Genomic DNA, 23,438 nt, shown 5'->3' with positions numbered 1-23,438 from the left:
GAGGAGGGAAGAAGCCAGCTATGGAATTAATTTTTCTGCAGCAAGCTGCTAGAAGCTTCCTCCATGCCTGGCAAAATCAATTGTGACTGGCTCTGAAAATAGGCACGCTGTTAAGCCAATTAGAGAAGTTAGTAAGGCCTCTATGATGACATATTTAAGAAAGGAAAAAACGCGTGCAACTCTCCTTCTTTGAGGGGGTGGGGAGGCAGCTGCCAAGAGGCCATCCTGGCAGAGCATCTGGGGGGCTGTCCTGGCACAGCCACCAGGGGCATTCATGGCAGTGGGGCCGGGAACAGCCACGCCATCTCAGTATGGTTTGCAGTGAACTTTGCCTGTTAGGTGCTTATAGCCAGCCGTGCTGTGAAGAGAAGGGCAAAAGTGGCGGCAGCAGCTTTGGCTTTTGGTGGCCTGCATGAAGAGAAGCTCTGAATAGAGCCGGTGCTATGGTGGCCAGCATTGCATGGTGCTGGTGGGGAACCACAGGATCAGCCTTCCAGCACTGCAGAACTCAATAAAAAACTTTTCAATTGATAGAACTTGAGAACAAATGAAATTAGGGACAGTTTTCTTCCAGGTAAGAAGAAAGGAAAAGGTGAAAATACTCAGGGAGAACAACATGGCTACACTAAGATTGGTGAAGAGGCAGGAAAGGGAGGAGGAGGTGCTCCGGGCATTGAAACTGAGATTTTTCTGTGGTGAGGACTATAACACAACAATCTGTTTCCCTGTAATTCATGAAATGCATGGGGGCATGTAGAGGTTCCACTCATACCCTATGAGAAAGAGTGGTCGTGCTGGAGCATGTGGATGCTGAAAAGCCATAATTTAGCGGGAAACTCCAACAGAAAGAGAAGACCCTTGCTTCCACAGATAGAGAAAGAGGACCCTTGCTTCCAAACTAGAACAGCTCATCCTTAAAAGATTAGACCCAATAAACTAATTACCCACACAAACAGTTGAGAGAATACTGCTTTGCCTGTGGGAAGGACTCACTCGCATTACAGCAGGTCGGGCAGGACTGCTACTTGTGAAAATTAGAGCCACGTTGAAAAAATTCACAGAGAACTTTCTCCTATGGGAAGGACTCTATGCCATAACAGAAAAGACTTCTTTCCCTAAGTGAACTGTAGGAAGATTTTCAGAAGTGACAGGCTGACTGAAAACCCCATGTTTTGTCTCCCTGCCCTGTCAATGGGAAGGAAAAAAGTGCTGAGGAGGGTAGGGAGAAACGTATTCTTAATGTTTATTTTAGTTCTTATTATCCTCTTTTAATTCTGTTAATAAATTTTTTTCTTTATACCTTCTAAGTTTTGAGCCAGTTTTGTCCTTAATGTTTTTTTCTCCTAATGCTTATCTCACCCTTTAGCCTTTTAATTTTTCTTTCCCCCTCCTCTATTCAACTATATTCAACTATAGCAGAAGAGAATGTGGGAATGGTTTGTTGTGGGTGCCTGGCTTCTAGCTAGTGTCAAACAATGACATAGTCATAATGTTGCACAGACCTGTGGAATTAAGTATATTAATGATTCACAGTTGCACATAAAGTTTTGCTATCACAAGTGCCTCCATATCACACTATTAACTGTTCTATACTGTGATTCTTCAGGCATCCAAACATTGATGTCTTTTTTTTCTAGCCTTGAGTCACTAGGTTTTGTTCAGCAAACTGCCAGTGTATGGAGTGAAAACTTTTTTGTGCTGGATCAGTTCCTGAATAAACATTTAAAATGTGTTTAGGGATTAAACACAGTATACTGGGTCAATCTGGGGTTATTTAGGAGCTGAACAAGTAAGTTGTGCTTTGAAATATTATACATGTCTGCTCTAAAAATTTATCAAATTACTTAGACAAATGAATGGCATGTTAAAATCCGTGTTTGTTGTTCCAGTCAGACTGTAGTTTATTAAAGGGTTTAGCTGAATTTTGGACAAGTGATAGAAAATATTTTCTATGATAGACAAGTTTTCAAAAGTTCACCAATTACTTGGCAGGACTATGTTTGCAAATTGTTGCATTTCTTTCTGGAAATATTAGCTCTTACTTTTTATATGATATGTCTTCAGATTGAGAGGTGCAATTCCTTCCTTCACCTGACTTCTGTAATGTATTATGCCATTAAGACACAATGAGGCATCTTTTAGTGGTCCATTTACAAAGGAGTTGGTTGCACTGTGTGGAGAGAAGGAGTATCTTTCAGAAGTTTAACTAGTCAAAAAGAAGTTTAGAAAACAGCTGTCAAAAGTCATCCTATATGCTATGTGTTCTTTCTGTTCCGTGATTTTTGAAATGTTGTGCTTTCACACTTTTCTACGTATTGTTGCAAATAGCCTTTGTTAGGGAGTTTTTAAAAATTGCCTTTAAAATCAGTTCTGTACTTAGGAGTTTTTTTCCCCATGAATGAGTCCTGCATTAATGAAAATGTTTGTGATACAAATGCAGAAGGAAAGAAGCTCTCCAGATTGGACACCTGGGCCAGTGGACCAGGCTAGTACTTATTAATTTAATGAAGTTCTGTTTGCAGTGGTAAATGGATTATGCTTTTTGAGAAATAAAAGTGTGCAGCCAGATGGCAAAGATGCAAAAATGGGTATTTTAAAATCTAACAAAATAGTTTGCATACTAAATGGGTCCACTTAGGCCAAATAGAGGAGTCAGTAAACACACTGGACAGGTAATCAGCGTATAAAAACTTTCTTTCTGTAATGTAGTTTTATTGGACTGGGCATCATGGTGGAAGAGAGACCAGCTTGCCTTTCAATAACAGTCATTGAGTCAAATACTCACAATAAACAAATTAATTCTGTGTCCATCAAGGATACAAAGTATTTCCCAGAGCAGGAAATTGTAGAATGGAAAACTGTGAAGATAAAGGTATGAGGAAAAAAGTCTAACTTCCTTCAAACCTATTCACTGCATCTGAAAAGCTAGTTAAAGGATAAGACATACTGAGTAAGTTACAAATATAAACATTAGACATACATGTTTCTATATGAAGCAAAATTTCAGTTGTGTACAGGAAAGAGCTGTACAAAATATAATCAAATGTTATCCATAGGGGGTATCCCTGTTGTAAATACCCAAGACGCACATTCATTTTTGTTCAGGTACTTTGAGAATGAGAAATACGTTTGAATGATTTGATACATTCAAATAAATAGTATTCAAAGCCTCTTTATATAAGGAATTAGAGCTGATACTTTAGAAAGTCAGTAATTGCAGGCCTTTGTAATGTTTTTTCATCATTCTGATACAAAAGAAATCTGTTTGTACATAAATTTCCATGTCCTTCATTATTTGTGGTGAGATTCCCTGTGAGCTTCTCACTGAAGCTTGACATGTACATACCAGATATTTTTGATTTTCCTAGCGGTTTCATACAGTTCTGCATTTCTAGGTGTAACCATGGAGTGAACCAAGTTTGAAGCAGGAGGAGGAAGCAGATCTTTGTCTGAATTTGTCAGGATCATATTCTTAGGAGGCATTGGAACATTAATCGGTCCTTTAAGCCATTTCTCTTATAATGTCTTGGGCTCCAATAGCATCCATGGCAATAAGACACTGTATTAAATAAATACATATTTGATCTATTGTGTTCTTTAACTTGGATGTGTATGATGGACTTTCTGAAGCATGTTTGAAAAAAATCTATAGTCTGAGTCCTTAGGACAAAAATAATTTAAATCTGGGTGTGTTTGATGCAGTAATAAAACTCAGTGTTGATTCTCAGAAAACTGTGGAGATAAAATCAAAACCAGTTAAAAACATCTGCCAGTTTGGCTAGTGTTGGGGTGTATATTTTCTAATGAACCAAAAATGCATTATGTGGGAAATTTGGCTAAACTGGTAATAATTTATATAAAAAGGTGCTTTTTTTCCCTATTTCCTCCCTTTCTACCTTTCTCTTCTTTCCCATTACTTTATCTCCCTTCTTCTTTTACCCTACTTTTATCCTTCTGCCTTTTTTTCCTTCCTTTGGTCCACTGTTTCACTCAGCTTTACCCCTGCCTTTCCCCCGTCCGATCTTCTGCCTTTCTTCTCTCTGTCTCTCTCTCTCTGCTTTTTTTTCTATAAACATGAAAAATTCTTCATCTCTTCCCATGTCTGAGCAAGATAAATGAACTAATTTAAAATATTTTCCATGCCTCATCTGTCCACTCCAGAAGCTGTCAATGAGCTTGGATTGGAAGCTTTCATGCCAATAGTCTGCAGTGAGCAGTTGTAATATTTTGAAATAAGAATGTTGTTTCCATGGCAAACTTGGAACACTTTGCAGCTATGCTGACATCCACATACTTTTGGGTTTATGCAAGAAGGATGCTACTTTCTTAAACAAAGAAAGTATATAATACTTTCTTAACCAAAAGGTCGTTTGCTTACGTGTCCACAATAAAGATATCATACTATTCTTTTTTTTTTTTTAATCTCTTGAGGAAAGTAACAGGAAAAAAATTAAAGAGGGAGGGGTGAAAACCATTTTAAATACAATGCTTCTGCATTTTTTGCCAATAATTATTTTAACCAGTAAGTATATTAGCAACTGATATGTGTCAGTCTAGAGAGAGCAATGATTTGTTGAATTTTTATAATGGCTAAGTACTCTAAGGCAAGACTCACCCTTCTGCATCTGATTCTCTGAATATTTACTTAATGAAGTTAGTACAGAGCTTAGAAATGAAGGAAACATTTAGAAATAGCTTTCTATTTCTGATATACTACAACTGATTCATTTTGGATTGTGGAATTTTTATAAACTTCTTATACTTAATACATTTTAATATGTCTTAAAAAATAGACATTTTCTGTGCTGCCTTATCACTTTTGTCTGTTCAAATTTTCTGGTTAGGTGTAATGTTAACATCAACTCCACTGAAAAGCAGGTTTTGACTTTTGGGTAAAAGCTTCAGAAATATCTTTTCTTTGTGAGCTATGGAGTCCCTCAAACTTTTTAGGACCAAAAAGTAAACTTTCTGTGATACAGTGCATGTTAAACTTATGTGTGCCTTGACCCCATCCTCAAGCAAAAAAATAACCCAAACAACAAGAATGAAAAAAAGAAGCCCACACCAAACATAAAATACCCCATACAGCAGTAACTCTGAAATAGCCCTCTATTTCAAGTTTTGACTTACTTGGTTGTTTATATGCTATTTTTAGTACCTTGAAATGGCACAACTCACATTTGCTCAATTTACTGAAGGGATGACAAGTATTTCGTGGCCAGTAACATAAGTACTCTAAATGTTTTTACTTATCCTAATTTTCTAGTAGTGTATTCTGTCCATAGCAGCTTCTCTTCAACAGAGAACAACTTGACAAGCAGCTGTGGCCTCATTCGGTGTGCTTTACAAGCACAATATTTTCCTTCCAGAGGCAAAGTGCATTCACCTACATAATTGGCCATGACCCCTTCTCGCCCAGAGGACATATACTGAAGTCAATTCCTCTCTTCTAATCTTTTAAGATGCAAAGCAGCACATTACTGTCATGCTAGTAGGTAGAAGGAATTTTGATATGTGTGCTTTTATTGTCATCAGAGGTTTCTTTTTGAGCCTGACAAAGATTCTTGTTTCTGAACATGGAAACTTGTGTATCTTAAGTTCTGTACAATTGTCTCTTTAGTAATACTGGGTTCTTTTGGTGTCTTTTCGGAAATACATTTTTAGTTTATGGATATTACGATACTGACTTGCTGTTCTCAAAAGGATAGTTTGTTAGATGGTGGTACCTTTATAAAAACTGTCTTTGCAATTCTTCATTTCATAAATTCTTTTTGGGATATTGCTAAGAATATAATCCTTTCAATGCTGCATCTTGGTTGCCTAATTTTAACTGCTGTCTTACTAGAATGGCAAATTTCTGTGCGTTTGGATGTATTTATATGAAGTACCATAATGCAATTATTAAAAAATAAATTATGTAGAAACAGTGCTGATTTCTGTACTGTGTATAAATAAGGATATTACTCAGAGCAATACTTTGCATAAAATGGCAGCTCATGAAAAACTGGAGCCTGAAATGGCCGTACAGGCTCTTACAGTTCTCTGTTCATTGTCTGTTAAAGACTCTTCTGAGTTAGCAAATTCTAGATGCCTTCTCTAAATACTTTGTGTAGCCATGGTCTATTTTATGAGGAATCTGTCTCTTTTGAAATTGAATAATACAAAGTCTGCCACTGGAATTTAGCTTGATTGGCTTTGCAGGAAAACCAGTGGGGATCATGATGGAGAAGTTAAGCATGAATCAACAGTGTGCCCCTGCAGCAGGAGACAGACTGCATCCGGGCCATGATTTGTAATAGTGTAGCTGTGAGGCCCAGGGTATTGATCCATCCTTCCCTTTTATGTGACTTTTGTTAAGACAGCACCTGGTCTGCCTTTTATTGACATATGGGAGAAAGTCCAGTGAAAGGTCACTGAGATGGTCTGGTCTGGAGTACAGAATGTGTACAGAGGGACTGAAGAAACTGGGTATGTTCAACCTGGAAAGAGATACCTTTTTGCAAAAGTTTCACTGCTGCTTATACTGAGGTAATCAGAGGATACAGGCAAGAGGGAGAGGGATGCTTGTTGGAGGTGCATGGTGGTAGCTTGAGAGGGAAAGAACACAAATCAGAACATGGTGAATTTCAGTGTTGTGAAAAGAGTTTTTCACTATGAAAGGTGATAGTTGAACACTTGAACAGGTGCCCAGCAAGGTTGAGGGATCTTTTTAGATGTGCAGAAGTCAGCTGGATGGGCCTTATCCAACCTGATTTAGGTCTGCCTTGTCAGTGTTGTTCTACATGAGCTCTGGAGCTTCCCACCAACCTCCATTATTCTTTGGAATAGCTTTTTCCCTTGTTTTGCGCAGTTGTTTTCTCTCTCTGCCACACAGTGGGGTTTAGAAGTGTGTGACTGAATGACTGTAGTGCAGAAAAAAACCTGGACTTGACCATTGCCTTAAATTCCAATAATGCCCATAGGAATCAGCTGGAAAAAGTGCAGTTAAAGTATAATAGTGGGGATGCCTGGAGGCTGCAGCAGTGAGGCAGTGAAATGATGCCTCATCACCTTTTCAGCCTAAATGGCATTTCACAGCTTGTCAGATATTTTAGCCTTAGTGTAAATGGCAAATCTATTCAAACTGGTCTATGCAAATCGGAAGGAAAGTTTTAATAGAAAGGCTTTCTTCCTGAAGAATAAGGAAAAGGAGATTCTTTCCAACCTCCTCTATTAATCTTCTTGAAATTTTGCCCTTCCAATACTGGCATCAATCATTTCTAGTTCATTTCAGGATGCCTGAAAGATGGCCTGAATACAGGCACAGTGCTTCTAAAAAAAAAAAAAAATCTTTTTAATCCTGTGAGTTTGTTATAGTACAATCATTTCAAACCTGCAGGGGAAGAAACATTGTCTGGAAAAAAGATTTGGTTTGTCTCTAATAAAAATGTGTGTAAAAAATACATGACTATGTAAAAACTACAATTAAGATAAAATCTTGAGAGTCTCCTTAAAACTTGGGGCTCACAGTCACATATTACTATTTCTGAGAGCGGGTGGATATGAAGTGGATAAAAGAAGAGTTAGGATGACTAAATTTTCAGTGTCACCTGATGTATATGAATCTGGAAGAAAGAGGCATTTGTTCTTGTGTTCATTGAATATGTGCTAGCAGAATATTCCCTATGCATAGAGGGATTCTTCTTTTTAAAGAAGGTGTTGGTGATTTAATGTTTTCTGTTTAGTACTTGTAAATAAAACTGAGGAGATACTAGAGATAAGTTTATATGGTATTTTCATCAGTAGATCTCTATGGTAGGATTAGAGACATCTCAAGTACTTTCAGAGTGTCTCTGACAGTGTAGAGTGCTAATGGTGCTGCTCTATCCTGAAAAACAGTAGGGACTTAATGGCAGTGCTTGGTGTTGGAATGTCGTTATGAATTTGAGAACTTAAAGAATACTGAAAATAAATATACAGCAGTTTATTTCTCAAGATACGGCATAGCCATAGATATGGTGATTGTGAGACCATAGCTGAAGCTCTAACAGGGCCTTTTATTTCTTACCTTTTCTCTCACAGCACTTGTTTACCAGCTATTGAGACTGTGTAGTGTATCATAGAAGCACAAACCCTTTCATGTACTTTCAAAAAAGTACTTCTTCACCAAGTGTTTTGTTTTCTTTGAGTCTTTTCTTTCTCTTTTAACCTACTGTTTAATGACTTTCAATCACACAATCCAAGCTTCAGGAGAAACCACATTTTTCTCACCTCCGCACTATATTTTTGTCTTCCCTCTCCTATTAATTAAAAACTATTATTACCTTAACAGTTTGGTTGAAATAATTGATGGATACTGTATTTATATGTGTTGGGAAGTCCTGGTATTTTTTTTATCAGCTGTTAAAAATGTACTTTGAATCAACATGTCTATCTGTCACGATATCAGTATCTTTTCATGTTTAATTCAAAATTAAACAACTTACAAGTTCATTCATTGAGAGTAAACCCAAAACAACGTTATTACAGAGTTACTAGAGAATAGGATTACTGTCTCTAATTGCTGCTGATGCATAAGTGTTATGTTTACTTCTCTTCTGAAATTTACAACTAAAAGAATTTTGCCTACATCTAGATAATGTCTGCCATCTTTAATTTGCCATAGCCCCATACTATTGGCAGACTTACTGAATAGTAAGAAATCACAAATCATTTTCTACAAGCTATAGGGCTTTTCCCCCTGAGGTACTGGTTGTTATGTTTGAAATACCAGAGGGATGCAAAATAGTCTCTTTTTACTTTCTGTAACAACATTCCTAGTTAATTTTATACAATTGCCTGTACATGCTGAACAATGAAGTAGAATATATCATCTAACAAACTCTTTCTTCACATGTTCTGATGCTGTCAGTTTTGTAGCTCCAATACTCATCTTGGTTTAAATTAATCAGGAATAAAGGGAAACATAAAATGTAAAAACAGTAATGAGTTTGTTTCCATAGAAACATACCATGCTCTCTGCCAAAATTAAGTGCTGACTTTGTATTCTAAAAGATAGTTGTGCAGACAACATGTGCTCACTGATCTGCAGATAATGTGTCAAATGTCTTCATCATATTCATCTTCTGACTGTGCTACGCATCGTTAACAAATCTCTGTGCCAGTACCTTGCTGCCAACCCTTGCTGTAATCTTTGTCACTTTTATTCCATGTTCTGGCTTTGGAATGGAGAAGGAAAAGATTAGTTTCACTGTGCATTTTATATTGTAAGTCTCAGGTTATGACAGCTGGTAAGCTTGTGAATCTCCTTCTGCCAATATTGTCTGTAAAATCTTTGCTCTGTTAAAAATCTATGTGTATTTATGGGTAGTATTGCTTACAGTAGGGCTGACTTTTCATATCTAGGGTGTAGTTATACATAGTAGCAATTTTTGCTTGTCAGGTAATATAAATTCTGAAGCAAAGTAGCTTCCTTTTAAAATGAAGATATGGTAAAGCAGACATTACAGGAAAAACCAGGTGATTTTTCATTAATTTTCTTAATTTTTCAGTAGTGTCTCTGTCTTAGTATTTCAAATGATACATAGAAGGTAAAAAACCAGCAAACATATAAAAGAGAGGGTGAGAATATACAAATCAGTTACTGACTAGTAGTTACTAACCATCTGCAGCAGCAGGAGAACTCTTATGGAATGATTTTAGTAATATTTGAAAATCTAGTAATTTTTTGAGGCTCTCTTGAAATAGCTTCTTTTTGTAGCATTTAATGCTTTGCTACAGTGAACTCCTTCATGTAAGTAATTTTGATTGCCAAGACATAGAGATAATTTTGGGGAGAAATTAATACTCAAAATTGTTGCCTAAAATCCATCCCTGGCTTTTTGCTGTGACCTCAGCTTGTGCTTATTTTCATAAATCCTTCCATCAGAAAACACTGCTACTGTGATTAATTCATGATCCTTTTAGGGACTGGAATTCTATTTGCAAATACCACTCCTTTTGAGGGAAGCAATTTCTAAATCTTTAAATAAGGATGCCTAAAAATTATTATAAAAGTTACCAGTGGGCTGTCTTTTCCTAAATGCTGACATCCGGTTTCCTCAAACTTGTTCTTTAAAATCCATTCTGTTTATAGATTTGCAGACTATTAACATAAAAAAGCTATTCCATGATGATGAAATTCATTTGCAGCAGAATATTTTTCTTTTGGGGTGCAAAAAGAGGTCATTTCATAATCTAGAAAATTGCAGTACATTGCTCTGTCCTATATTCTTAAATCTCCAGTTATATAAACAAGTTTATTTTTTCTCCAATTCATTTTTCATCTGGATCTCTGATTAAGATTGATCCTCAGCTACTTTCCCCTCGGTCTCTGCTTTGCACTAATGTCTAGCAATCATTAAATCAAAATTACATTCTTCCTAGCTGTCTAGAATTGCTTTAGCTGATAGGAACAGCTGTAGTTTTGAACTACTGAAAAAATGTCATTTGGGCATTGAATTAGCATTATTGTATTTTAGAAAATGTGCTCATGGTATGTCAGGTTTGTTTGTTTCAAAAGTAGCAAACTTACATACCTAAATACAAGGTTAGCCCTGAGAGAGAAGTGTTTAGACCTTTTGATTTGCAGGAATAGTTTGGAATTGGTTCTATTCTATATGATTCCTTCATTTTACAAACTTATGAAAGTCAGAATTCAGGGAAGAGTTGGGGGGAGAGTGAAACCTCAGTCTTCACAGCCAGTAGTTCCCTTTCTTTTCTTGAGATTCTGATGCCTTTTTCCTTTGGTCACTTTCAGTGGGATTGTTTTAATTCTTTATTTTTTGTACATTTGCATCCTCTTCCCTTTTTTTTTTCCATGTATCACCACACTATAATAAATAATATAAACATAGGAAAAAAGTTTAAAAAATACTTAAATTCACATGTTTTAAAACCCCAAGTGAGAGTATGAGAAATATATTATTTTTCACAAGCCAGGGAGGGAAAGAATTGCTGGTATAGGCCAGTCACAGTGCAGTCCAGTTTACTGCTTATAGCTAATACACAATTCGGTATGTAGCTCAGCTAATATTCCAAAAGTCTATACAAAACATATTTTTTACAGCTTGCTCTGCTTTTGGTTAATGTGTTTTGATTTTATTTATCAATTAATGTTGATAAATAAAATCAAAATTTTTATTATTTGATGTATAGTGTCACATATGAAGGGGCTTTTTACATATGAATGGGGGGCTGTTTTGTCTTGATACAGTTATGCAAGCTGTAGTTTGCTTGAACACTGGACTTTTATGTGTACTTTCAAAAATTTATGACTCAGTTTGACAGTCATTGTAAAGCTGAGATACATCTGCATCATTCTCAGTGTCATGCTTGTACAAAGGACCCAGCATCATATAAAAAATAAGAAACATATTTCTTTATTTGCAAATCTTGGGGTTTTTTTCCCTGCATTCTTGAAAGAAGAATGGTTTTCATAGTTTTTCTGATATTCTTTAAGCACAGGGAGGTCTTTTTTTCTTTTCCTACATGTACAGTAACATTTTTCCACCTGCTCATATCCATGATTTAATCCTTTTGATATCTTAAGAGTGTATGAGTGTAGCACAAAAGATTAATGGGGGTACTCATGTAACAATTACCCTCCTTGTATTTGCCGGTGAGGTAGATTGATTGCATGGTTAAAATGGGATTTTTTTCACTTTCATCATGCCAACTTTAGTCTGCATTCGCAGAAATACTTATGACCAAGCAGTGTTCCTTTTATATAAGAGTAAATTTGAAGCAGCTTTACTCGTCATCAAAATTGCACCAACATGACTGACATAAGAATATAGTCAATAGTAATTGGACAGCTTGTTTTTTAATAATTATTTTAATAATTATTTTGTGTTTTAATAACTATTTTCAGTACTTTCAAGCTGAAACTCTGAAAACCATTGTGAGAAATGTTTTCTCATACTATGCCAATTCATCAGACATGTTCTCATTAAGTTCTCTTACAGGGAGGGATGAAGTTTTACTCTTAATTTCTCAGGATTGGCTATGGCTATGTCATTTATTTTGTCACATTTTCAGTTTTCCTAACTACATTTCCAGCTTCACTTTCAGCATTTCTTGCTGTCTTGTGTAATACTGCTTTTCCTTTTTGCAGCTTTTCTACTTCTGGAAGGTAATAAACCATAAAACATTAATTTAGAAGGGCAGTTGTATGTATGTAGAGCTGTAAGTTCATCTTTTTTTGAAGCTTTACTCGCGTAGTGTAGTTTTAGATTTTTGCATTTCCCAAGGTTTTATAATACTTTAGAATACTTTAGAATACTTTAGTAAGATACAGGAGAAACTTAAACCACATTTTAACATTCACATATTTGCTCCCTTGTGCATGTGGAGCCAATAATTTAAGGGGACCAGCATTTCCTGCTGTACTGTTACAATTTCTTTGGTTAACACTAGTTGAGCTGTACTTTACTTTATTCCTTTTTCTTATTCTCTACATTTTGTTTGAACTGCATTTTCAGGATGTTTATTTCAGAACACATGTGGATTTTTTTTGTGTGCAGTCTTGGTTTTGGGGTTTTTTGCTTGGTTGGGTGATTGTTTCGGGTTGTGGTTGGTTGTTTTTAATTTGTTTTGGGTTTTTCAAATATTCATAAGTGCTTTTGCCTTTCTTCTTTCATTAATCTTATTGTTGACTTTGTGTATATCTGTATGAAAAAGCATTCAAGAGGAGCTCTGTTGTTTATATGAACTCAATATCTAGATATTACATATACTAGAATTCAGTTGCATTTTCTATCTGGAATTTCCACTTCGTAGGTTCTGAATATATATATATAAAAGAAAGCTCCCTTGGACAACAGTTACTCCACTTACCTGAAAATGATCTCATGCACATGAATACAAACATGCAACAAGATATCAGCCCACAAGCAAAATTTCTGAAACATTTCTTTTAATGGCAAATTGTCTTTACCTGTTAGTCTTTAAACCCAGTGGTGCTACAGTAGAGCTGAATTCAGGTCCTTTTAGTGAGTGATAGCTAAAATTGCTAAAATATTTCCCTAAGTTCAGATGCTCGTCGCTACTCTTAATTTCTGCTTGTGTAAAGTCATGCAGGCAGTTTGCTTTCAAAGGGTGAACCTGAGGGCAGAACTTGGAAGAGTATTTCACATTCAGAGTAATACAGGAACTAGAACCAGTGAGCTTGATCAGGCTAGCCCTTACCAAAAGTATTATTTCTGTCACAAACTGCATGACAGAAGCCATTGAAACTATTTAAGTGCTGAATTATGCAATAAAATTTCTTCTGGTTTTATGCAGAATATGAAAATCGAGAAACAATGGAGAATAAAGTTCTTTGGTCACCTCTGAATAAGAATTAGATGTGAGTTAACAGTAAACACTTTGAATAACTAATCAAGTAGCAAAACCACACCAATATTATTTTTACTTATGTTCTCACCATAGGCAGATGAGTGTGTTTAGCAATTTGGTGGGCAGCAAATTTAGAAGAAATGGAAGTAAGCAATATTCTAAGAGTATGTTTTATTGAATTCATTGTTTTGTGTCATTAAAATCTGTTTATAGTAGCTGAGATAATTTCATAACCATCAAAAACATTTGTATTTTTGTTAGTCTTGATGAGAGATATCAGAGGATAATTCTCCTATGTGATATAAAACAGTTGTCCGTAGAAATTACTGAAGTAACTGTTCTATCTAGTATGCTTGGTAATGCCTTATGGTGGCAAGGTACAGTTCATCTTGTACTGCCTTTTTTAGTATATTAGAACCTACTCTCCAGACTTAGTTCACGTAGATTATATCCCTTTGTCTTCTTTTCTTTTTGGCTCATTATTTGTGCCACTTACAAAATAGTGACATTATTTTGATGTGGTCTTCATTTTGGCAAAAGGGAAAAAAACCCCAAAACAGTGTGTCTTGATACCAGTAAGGCTGTTGACGTGATGTTTGAATATATGACATGAGAAAATACAGCCTACTGTATTCACATTATGGTAAATACTCAACCAGTGAAAACCAGACTAAAAGATAAAAATGGTTGTAGGAACAGCCTTCAGCTGTAGAATTATGCAAAGGCTTGAGATAAAGAAAATGTCTCCAACTTAGAGGCGATTTATCCACTGTAACAGGCTGTCTGAGGATGTTGTAGAAACTGTTTCCTGAATTTATTAGATTAGCCATTTTAAAGAGACATATATATTTAGTCTCGCTTCATAGTAGGGAGCTAAGTCACATGATATGTGGAAGTCCTGTTTAGCCTGACATTTCAGTCAGACCTGTTCTCTTTATTTTTGAGTCTTGCTGTTGTTTTTAGTCAAATAATGTAGAGGTTTTTTGATTACAAATTTTAGGAGGAATAGGTTAATTTTCAGAGTATGGAATTTAAAATTAAACTTTTAAATATCTATCTGTCTGTCTATGAGTTTTCTTGCTGTAGCATTGGAACACATTTAGATAAAAAGGCAAAAATGCTCTGTATTAATTACATTACTAAGTTGCCTTGTAACTAATAACTGCTGTTCCTTTCACTGTGCATATTGCAAGATAAAAAATGTAATCATTGGATCACAAATAATTTTTTGGTCTTTGAGTTACTTGCAGGAATCCTTGAAGGTGGAGTAATACAGAAAATATTCTGTTTATTTTGCTCCTACAGAAATGTATCTTCTGCAGGCAGAGAGTTAAGAAAATCTCTGGTGCCTGCATTCAGTGTTCATATGGACGCTGCCCAGCATCCTTCCATGTTACCTGTGCCCATGCTGCAGGAGTGCTGATGGAACCTGATGACTGGCCATATGTTGTCTACATCACATGTTTCAGGCACAAGATCAACCAAAATGTGGTAAGAAATATGTTTTCTTATTTGTTAAAAAATGAAATTGCAGAATTAAAGTATGTCTCCAGAAAAAATGGAGGAGAGGATCCACACTGTGTGTTATCATAATTCTGTCTATCAATTTTCATGCATAGCAATCTTTTACAGCTTGAAGGTTTTTCGTTATGCTGTTACCTGGGAGAAGTGATACCTGATATGCCTAACATGGTTTTTAATTTCAAGTCCTTGTTGAGTATATTGTTTTGACAGCCAGAACAAATCTCTGAGTTCTCTGTTTTGTTAACCTGAAGTGTATTATAAATACCCTTCAGATCACAATATCTTGCAAATACTCACAGATCCTGTGAGATAATGGATGTGATGTATATGTAAAACCTTTGTTCTGCAGCCAAAGAGTCTCTTGAAAATATTCAATTATAATTATTCTGTCATCTGGCAAAGTAACACTGGCATGCCATGAAAATTCATGTTATGACTGCCTTTTTATTTCTATTCTGTGCTGAGGAAGAGCCTTTGATTTTAGATGAGACACAATCAAGAATTAGTTTAATGTCTTTTACTTGAATAAATGATTGGTATCTCAGTTAAGAGAGAACTTTTGCTATTCATCTTGGGGTTTTAAAGCTGTATTTTTCTTCCTAGCAAACCAGAAGGACTTAACATAGTCTTATTAAGGAAAAAGCTTGGAAAGTTAGTCAAGTTGTAATTTTTTTTCTCTTTTATTCATTAGAAATGAAAGACATAAACCCAAGTAATGTCTGTATCATAGATGTTGATCTTTCAAGAGCTTGTCCTTGAATCATTGGTCTTAATGACAAGACTTAACAGGCCTACTGAAGAGTAGAATTTCTTCCAAGTGTACTAAATTATGCCTCCCAACTAGAGTAATCAGTCCTGAGTATTCAAGCTGCAGGTGATATTTTTAAAAGGCAGACATATTGTTTATCTCTGTTTAAAATTTCCATAGAATTGTTATTTTTTATAATATTTTTGTTTTCCAAAATGAACACATTAAAGCAGCACACTTCATGTTGTTTTAATTTCTTTCAGACGTTTCCCAAGAAAATGAGTTTGGTTTGAAAAACAAACTTAAGCTTCTATCTGTACAGGCAACTTAAGATACTGTCCTTGGGGTTTTTTGGAAAAAAAAAAAAAAATTGGTTGAAAATTACTTGATTAAATTCATGGCCAGTAAAAATAGGGCCAACATTTCCCAAATGTTTTCTAGTATCTTTTTGAGACAAATCTTTATAATCTAGGTAGTGGGATTTGCATCAGTCCCATAAATTCCATGCTTTCTTAGTGATTTTCATGACCTATATTAGGTAGTGTAGAAGAAAAGAAACCCCATCAACTATGGAAAAAACCAGGATTTTGTGTGGCTGTTGTTTAAGAGATTGTGTGAAGAACATAGAAAGTGTCTTGGAATGAGACTATTGCATCCTTTCCTGAAACTCAGCACTAACTTTTTTGAAAAGATTCACTAATATTACCTTTAATAGGTTTTTAATATTACCTTTAGTCAGGTTTGCAGAAGGGAAATAAAAGTTATGCTTTTGTGTTTTCAATTGGGCCAAAATTTGGAAAGAGTAGATATTTTGTTACAGAATGTTTTTCTGTAGTATTATTAGCTTACTCCTCAGACAAAGGAGATTGCCATATGTTTTTCAATGCTTGGGTTTATACTCTGTCTTTTGGATAATTAATCTAATCACGTCTTTAAGCCTTTGGAAGTTTTCTCGCCATTGGTTCTCTTGTTATGCTTTTCTTAGCTTTTAGCTGTTCCTTCATGCAGAAATAACATTGCTCTTCACCATTAGGCATAGCAATGTATCCTACTTCTAATCAACTTTTCTTTTTCTGCCTGTTGTATCAGTTTCCTTGCTTCACAGCAGAACAGGAAATCATGCAGACTGAAATATTATCCTCACTTAGCAAATTTTTACAGGAGTCAAACAGATTATCTTGTCAGTATGAAAAAAAATCTCTTCTGATATTTAGCAGAAAACATAAAGCAAGGACGCTATTATTTGTTCATAAAGCAAGGACACTATTATTTATCCTAATTTCAAGAGAAAATATTAAAATTGTTTGATTTTTCATTAATATAGACTTTAAATATTGTATCTAAATGCTCAGTGACTACTATTGTACTGACTTGGTATTTGCTGTTTTCTTCAAGTTAAAAAAAACAAAACAAAAAACCTAAAAATCAACAATCAAAGAATGACTTCTGGGCATTAGGAAAAATTGTGACATATACCTACAGAGGTATTTTATTATGGAAATCAATGAGGATGTTCAACAAAAAAGGCCTACCTAAACAGATAAATGTGTATTATTACTATTATTAGCATATCTCTTCACCCCAGGCAACGGTTTATTGTAGTGAGGAAGTAGAATATACATACAACTTATTTATGCCTGTGAATTCAAGCAAAATTTTTAAACATACATTCATAAGCCTTTTTCACTGGGGATCTGGTTCTGTATTGTCTTCAGTATTTTAGAGTGCCTTTTTGTTGTCAGTCATTGGAAACACCGGTGTGGTCTTCTGAAGAAAAATCATCAAAGAGAAAATCAAAAGGGAAAGCAATAATCCTTGGATTCATCTGATGCTGCCAAATGAAGTAAATACAGAAATACTAAGAACTGGAGTTTTTAAATGTTTATATGACTTTTCAAAAACATTTTTCTGTGTTCATGGACTCAAAACTAAGCCTACATCTTATATTTGCTGAAGGTACAGCTTTAGAAGTAACACAAAAATTCGCTAGCAGAACAGTTTTTCTATATGGAGTGTTTTGGGTGCTTGCTGTCATTGCCTATGTTATTTTTTATGTAAATTGGACTGTCAATATGCAAGGAAAGCTCTGTGATTTGCTACTTACAGGTTGTGGTTTGGATTTTTTTTTCCTTTTTTTCTCCTTGACTGTGCTTATTCTGAGCATGGAACATATCTCTCACACATTTTTGTCATCAAAACTGCAAGAACATGTGGAAGTATGGTTGAGAGTAGGTGCTGCAGATGGATTTGTTTTGATTAAAAGAACTCATTCATACACAAGAAAATGAGAAAAAGGAGTTGTCTGCAACTGTTCTAACAGGGAAAAAAAAAAAAAAAAACCAACCCCAAAAGATCCATATAAGCCCTGTGGATCAGAGAAAGCTATTTCCTTTGGAAATCATGAACAAAAAGGGCTGTCTAGACAGCCCCAGTAACATTTGAAAGAATAATGATCTTTAGAAGAGGCAAAGACAGGAGCTGCACATTCCTGCTGTTGCTGTTTTTGGGGTTGGTTGCTTAAAATTACCTTCTACTATTATCAGGCAGTTCTTAACCTCTGTAGCAAACAGGGAATGAAGGGATGCTCTCCAGTGGAAGCTGTAGATCCTTTTTCTGTTTAATACCTTAGTGATGGAGTGTCATTGTTTGCTACTGTCTGCTAACTACTGCCAGCCCCTGAACATCTCAGAAAGACTAAGCCATGTCTTTTGAAGGACATGTTATTCAAAAATAATGAGCTGGATTATTTTTGGAATGTCATTAATAATTTCTATGCCAAAATTGGAATTCCAAGTAGTAAATGAGACATGAGATTTTGGTTACGGTATGGAATAAGTCTCAGATCTTTTAGGATCCTCCATTAAAAACTATAGCCTGAGAAGGTTTCTAGATATTTAGATGCACATCAAATACCTACTTCATGATGTTATTATGAATCCATATTGACATAATGTATGTATTTAAGGTTTTTGTTCTCTGCCATATAGAAAATAAAGGAGAAAGTAATTTTCCCTTTTAAATTTTGAAGTTTGCACACAGAAGGGGAGATTATCTTTCTTTGTATCTGGTTGTTGTCTGTTTTTCTGCCACTGTCTTGGTTCATTCTTGGCCTTGGTACCATTAAAGAAAATTATGCTTTTAAACTACAGCTTTCTCAATAATCTGATAACTACCACAGCTGTTTCTTTAATCTGATAGACTCCCTTATATAACAGCTGTCCTTTCTGATCAAAAAATTGCATTCTTAACGTCAATAAATTGTTAAGATTTTCTGTCAGGAAATGTTTTCTGGGACATGCAATCATTACAGACTGTGAATATGTTTTTCTGAAAAATAAATTAAGAATCCTATGAAGATAACGTACTAAAAAATAATCTCCTTGATCTAGAATGCATTTTTGGGTTTTACTACTTTTTCTAATGAGAAATGGCATTCCTTATCTGAAAATTTTATCATGAAATGAATCTGCATTGTCTCTTAAAATATTGTAATTTGCCCTCCATCTTCTCTGAAGAGTTACATCTTCTTTTGGAGAAGATTTAAACCTTTTAATAGAGCAATATCTCTTTGTGTTTCTGTAGTACAATACTTTTTCTATTATCTCATAGAAATAAACTAATTAATAGTCTCTAGTTTGCATCTGATCCACCTTTGCCTTTACCAAAAGCTGAATAGCATAAAATAAAAAATTGAAAGATAAGTGAACATGTATGTTTACATATGTTTCAAGATTGGATAAAGCATGCTTATGGACATTTTATTGCCCCTATGATAATATCAATTGCTATTTATGTAGTTAATTTTTATACTTAGTCTATCTATAGACAGTTAAATTGAGGAAGAAATAATTTTATTATACATATAATGGTTATATTATTTGTGAGTATGCTGAAAACATTATTTCTAGGTGAACTTGGAAATGCTTTGGGAACATCACTGACTTTTACTGTCTGAGGTACCTCAAAGAAGTCCTACAAATGTCTGTGACAGGCAGAGCTCTGACACACAGATGTATAGTGTGTGTGTGTGTGTGTGTGTGTATCTATATCTATATAGCTACAATATAAAGGATAACCCTAAACTTACTCCAACTAATATTAACAAAACTACAATGGGGTGACGCAACTTATTAAAGATCCCATTTGCAGTTGGTGATCACCCAAAGATTACATCCCACCAATGATGGTCTGCATTTGTTTTATTTTTTTACAGAATTCTGGTTATTTCTTTTGTATCATGTTGGACAGTAATTAGTGGTTTTTATTTTTTTCAAGATCTTTAGTAGGTAATTGTTTTACCAATGTGAGGTCCATTTCAATAGGAGTAGTCTGTGATACATTGTGTAATTGGTTTTAATCAGCTGGTGGGATGTCACTGGGGCCAAATACAAAAAATCACACCCAATAATCTTAACAAAATTACAAAATTTAGAATGATTTCTACTAGACAAAACAATATCGTTGTTAGCAATTTTTACAATACCACCAGCAGTTCTCAAGCACACACAACCTTTACCAGTATATACAAGCACAGTTTTCTGATCAGTGATTGGATGAATCTCGAAGTGGCAAATAATTTGTTCAGTGTCAAGACACATCTTGAGCATAAATTGTATCACCTCCTTCCTGTATGATCAGAGCTGCTGTTGCTTGCGTCTGTAACTGTGCTTGTATGTTTTTCTGCTAAAGACACATTATCTTGAACTGTACTAAGCGCTTCTACTGTTAACTTGCAGTCTTGTTCCCTGGCCTTCTCCCACTTTGGCAGTACTTTTGAAATCTGCCACTGGCTAGATACTAGTGCCAATAGAGATGACTGTAAAGGCTGTTTCAATTTTGCTAGGCCACCTGCTGCGGTGGCCAGCTTGTTCATCAGTATTTCTGAATCAATTCCATTTAAAAGTCCCAATCCTGTTCCTAATGTGCCAGTTAGATTCTTCTGCTCCTGAGGTATACTTGTCTTTGTAACGATGTTGTCTAGCCTACAAAAATGGCACAGAATACTTGTACTTGGTATGCCCTTAGTTTTCAGGAGCAGAGAGGTTTAAAAATTATAAATCCCATAAATAGATCCAAGGAGGAGGCCCAATAGTGACAACAAGTCAGCGCAAAAACAGAAGTCTTCACAAGTTTAGGGTGAGTTTTTCCTCTTATGCCAAAACATTCACTTTACTGCTAATACTCACAATCTAACTAAAAGAACTATTACTGTTCTTTATTCTCTTCAGTTCTACTGATAAAAATCCTGCAGCTGTAGGATTTTCCAGGTTTTCATAAGACAGTTTTAAGACTATTATATTGACTGAAGAATTTACTGCCTTTGAAGGTTTCAAAAGCAGTGCTAGGAAATTTGATGATTACTTAAGTGCAGACTGTGTATAAAATTATTATTTTACAGTTTATATAAACATTTCTAATGAAAAATATTTCATCCTTAGATATTCCAGTGCACATGCATCTTACATAACTAGAAATGCTCAACTCTTTAGGTGCAGCCAAACTCACAAGAGCTCCCCTTTGCATAAAAACAGTGGACTTTTGTGAGATACTAAGTAGTTAAGCTCATAAGAAAGAAATGCCTTCTTTGTTACTTGGATGAGAAGATACTGATTTTATATTTCCTGGTGTAGAAGGTTGCTTTTAAAGTGGAAGGTTCACAAGGATACAGTAGTTGGGAGCTGAGAAGTAACAGTTGACTGTATGGTGTGAGCTTCTTAGTAATTGCCTTCCCACAAAGTTCCATTGTTTTTATAGTTATAGAATCCATCAATTAGTTATTGATGTAGAATTTTTGCATAGTTTAAGAACCCTGCTAGTCTTCTGATTTATATAATTACCACTGGAAAATTATAAGTATAAATTGAAAAAAAGTATTGTTGCTGATATACTATGCAAATAACTGATGAAGAGTGATCAGTGCTGTTTGAAGCTTTAAAGCAAAAGCTCTGCACAATGTGGATTAAGAAGTTCCTCACATACAGTGCTGTAGACAGCTCTGGCAAGAGCTGGATGTGCGTTTAGTTATTGCATCTCACTGGGCAAAATTACATTCTATTATGTGGAATCATACAGAAATCCAGTGATAAATCTCATAATTTTAAAAAAATCACAACCATACTCTTGGTTCATCACACCTTACGTCTTCAAGAAAATTCCACAAATTACCCTGCAAGCAAAAATAACCTTTTTTTCTAATTATATATTATTGATGCAATGCAGAACAGTTTTAAAGCATCAGTTGCAGAAATATGCTTTGATGTAGTATTCTTCAGATGTCATTTGTTTTCCCACAAAAAAAGAGAAGAGGAGAAATTTTGTAAGTAAAAGAAATTATGTTAACATATTAAATTAATTTAATTTGAAGTTTTTATCTTGAGTGCTCAGCTGTTATCAACCCTTTTTACACCAATAAATTTTTTGTAAGTAAGATGGTATTTTAAATTTATTTTTTCATTTAAATTCTTTTTTTTTTTTTTCAAGAGAGCTAAAGTATGTGGGAAAGCCATTACAGTTGGGCAGACAGTCATCACGAAACATAGAAACACACGATACTATAGTTGCAGAGTCATAGGAGTGACGTCTCAGCTTTTCTATGAAGTCATGTTTGATGATGGCTCCTTCAGTCTGGATACTTTTCCTGAAGACATTGTAGTAAGTACTTTCTCAAATTCCTATTCATTCTGGTTTGTTTTCTTGATTTTTTGTTTTGGGGTACGTTTCTGTGGTTTCCTTTTTTAATTAGAGAGTTTGTTTTCTTTTTTAAATAAGAGAGTTGAAACCTCTTGAAGTAATTCTTATGACTTTGAGAACATAACATCTTAATATTTAGTTCATGTTTGTTGCTTTAACTGCTGAGAATGATTATTTTCTAATGGGCTTCCAAACTTTGGTTGTTCTAATTAGTCTTTGCCATTTGACCAAATGAATCAAGAGTAATCTTAAGAAATAGTTTAATTAAATAAGAAATACGTATTTAGTTAAGAATATGAAAAAGGGGATTCCATATATCCTTCTCTGTCACTTAGAGATAATCTGTAAAAAATCCTTGCAGAACTGAAAACTAATGCTGTAAATAACAGCTTCTGAAGAACAGCTCTTAAGAGTCTGTTCTAATAACTTATTTACTCTTCTTGATATTTAGTTTGTGAGATTACATTAGTAATGACAAAAATCATTAGGAAAAAGATAGTAGTTTATCTATATATAGTATAGTGTATTACATTTTCAAAAGGCAACTGAGATTTTGATTTCCCTTATGCACTTACATAAACTACCATGGCTCTCATAACTGTTAAAAACCACATTATGCACTTGGCACATATGAGCAAAATTTGCAGTTGGAGAAATATTCTGTTTCTCTCCATATTTGCAATGAATACATTGGATGTTAAGCTTTGTGGTGTTTGTCAAATGCCCTTTGACATCTCTCTCATGATGTGACTCTAATCCTCATTTACCTTCATGATCCTCTTGAGTCTTTTATGTGCTAAGGTAGTACTTTTTGGTGTACTTCCTACTAACTTCCAGAAGTTAAAGTCCCCAGGGACCACTGATAGACAAAAGTGCTGTTTGTTGCAAGACCACTTTTCACTTAGTCCTGTTCAGTATGTAGAGGGGAAGAGCCTGGCTTGCACAGTAATGCCGGAGAATGCTGGCTTGCAGCTCAAGGGATGTAACTCCTAGGAGTGCTCCACATTTTTCTCCTGTGAAAGTCTTTGAGTTCTTCTGCTTTCTGCAGACCTAGTATTTTCCTGAAAGGAGCATTAACTGACATGTATCAGTGGAAATTATACTGTTGTTCTTAGAAGCT

At 35.0% G+C, this 23,438-nt stretch overlaps 1 protein-coding gene across 4 annotated transcripts in view; it reads left to right on the top strand.

Annotated features, from left to right (window-relative positions):
* KDM4C (lysine demethylase 4C) overlaps window positions 1-23,438 on the top strand; it is a 247,259-nt gene that overhangs the window by 199,095 nt on the left and 24,726 nt on the right. For all 4 annotated transcript variants that reach the window (XM_059873485.1, XM_059873486.1, XM_059873487.1 and 1 more), the window contains 2 exons: window positions 14,662-14,847; window positions 22,109-22,279. In XM_059873485.1, the coding sequence (XP_059729468.1) occupies window positions 14,662-14,847; window positions 22,109-22,279 (357 nt within the window). The remainder of the gene's footprint in view (window positions 1-14,661; window positions 14,848-22,108; window positions 22,280-23,438) is intronic.

The sequence above is a fragment of the Haemorhous mexicanus genome, chromosome Z (assembly GCF_027477595.1).
Source record: "Haemorhous mexicanus isolate bHaeMex1 chromosome Z, bHaeMex1.pri, whole genome shotgun sequence".
Taxonomy (NCBI): domain Eukaryota; kingdom Metazoa; phylum Chordata; class Aves; order Passeriformes; family Fringillidae; genus Haemorhous; species Haemorhous mexicanus.
This window is presented reverse-complemented; position numbering and strand designations above follow the sequence as displayed.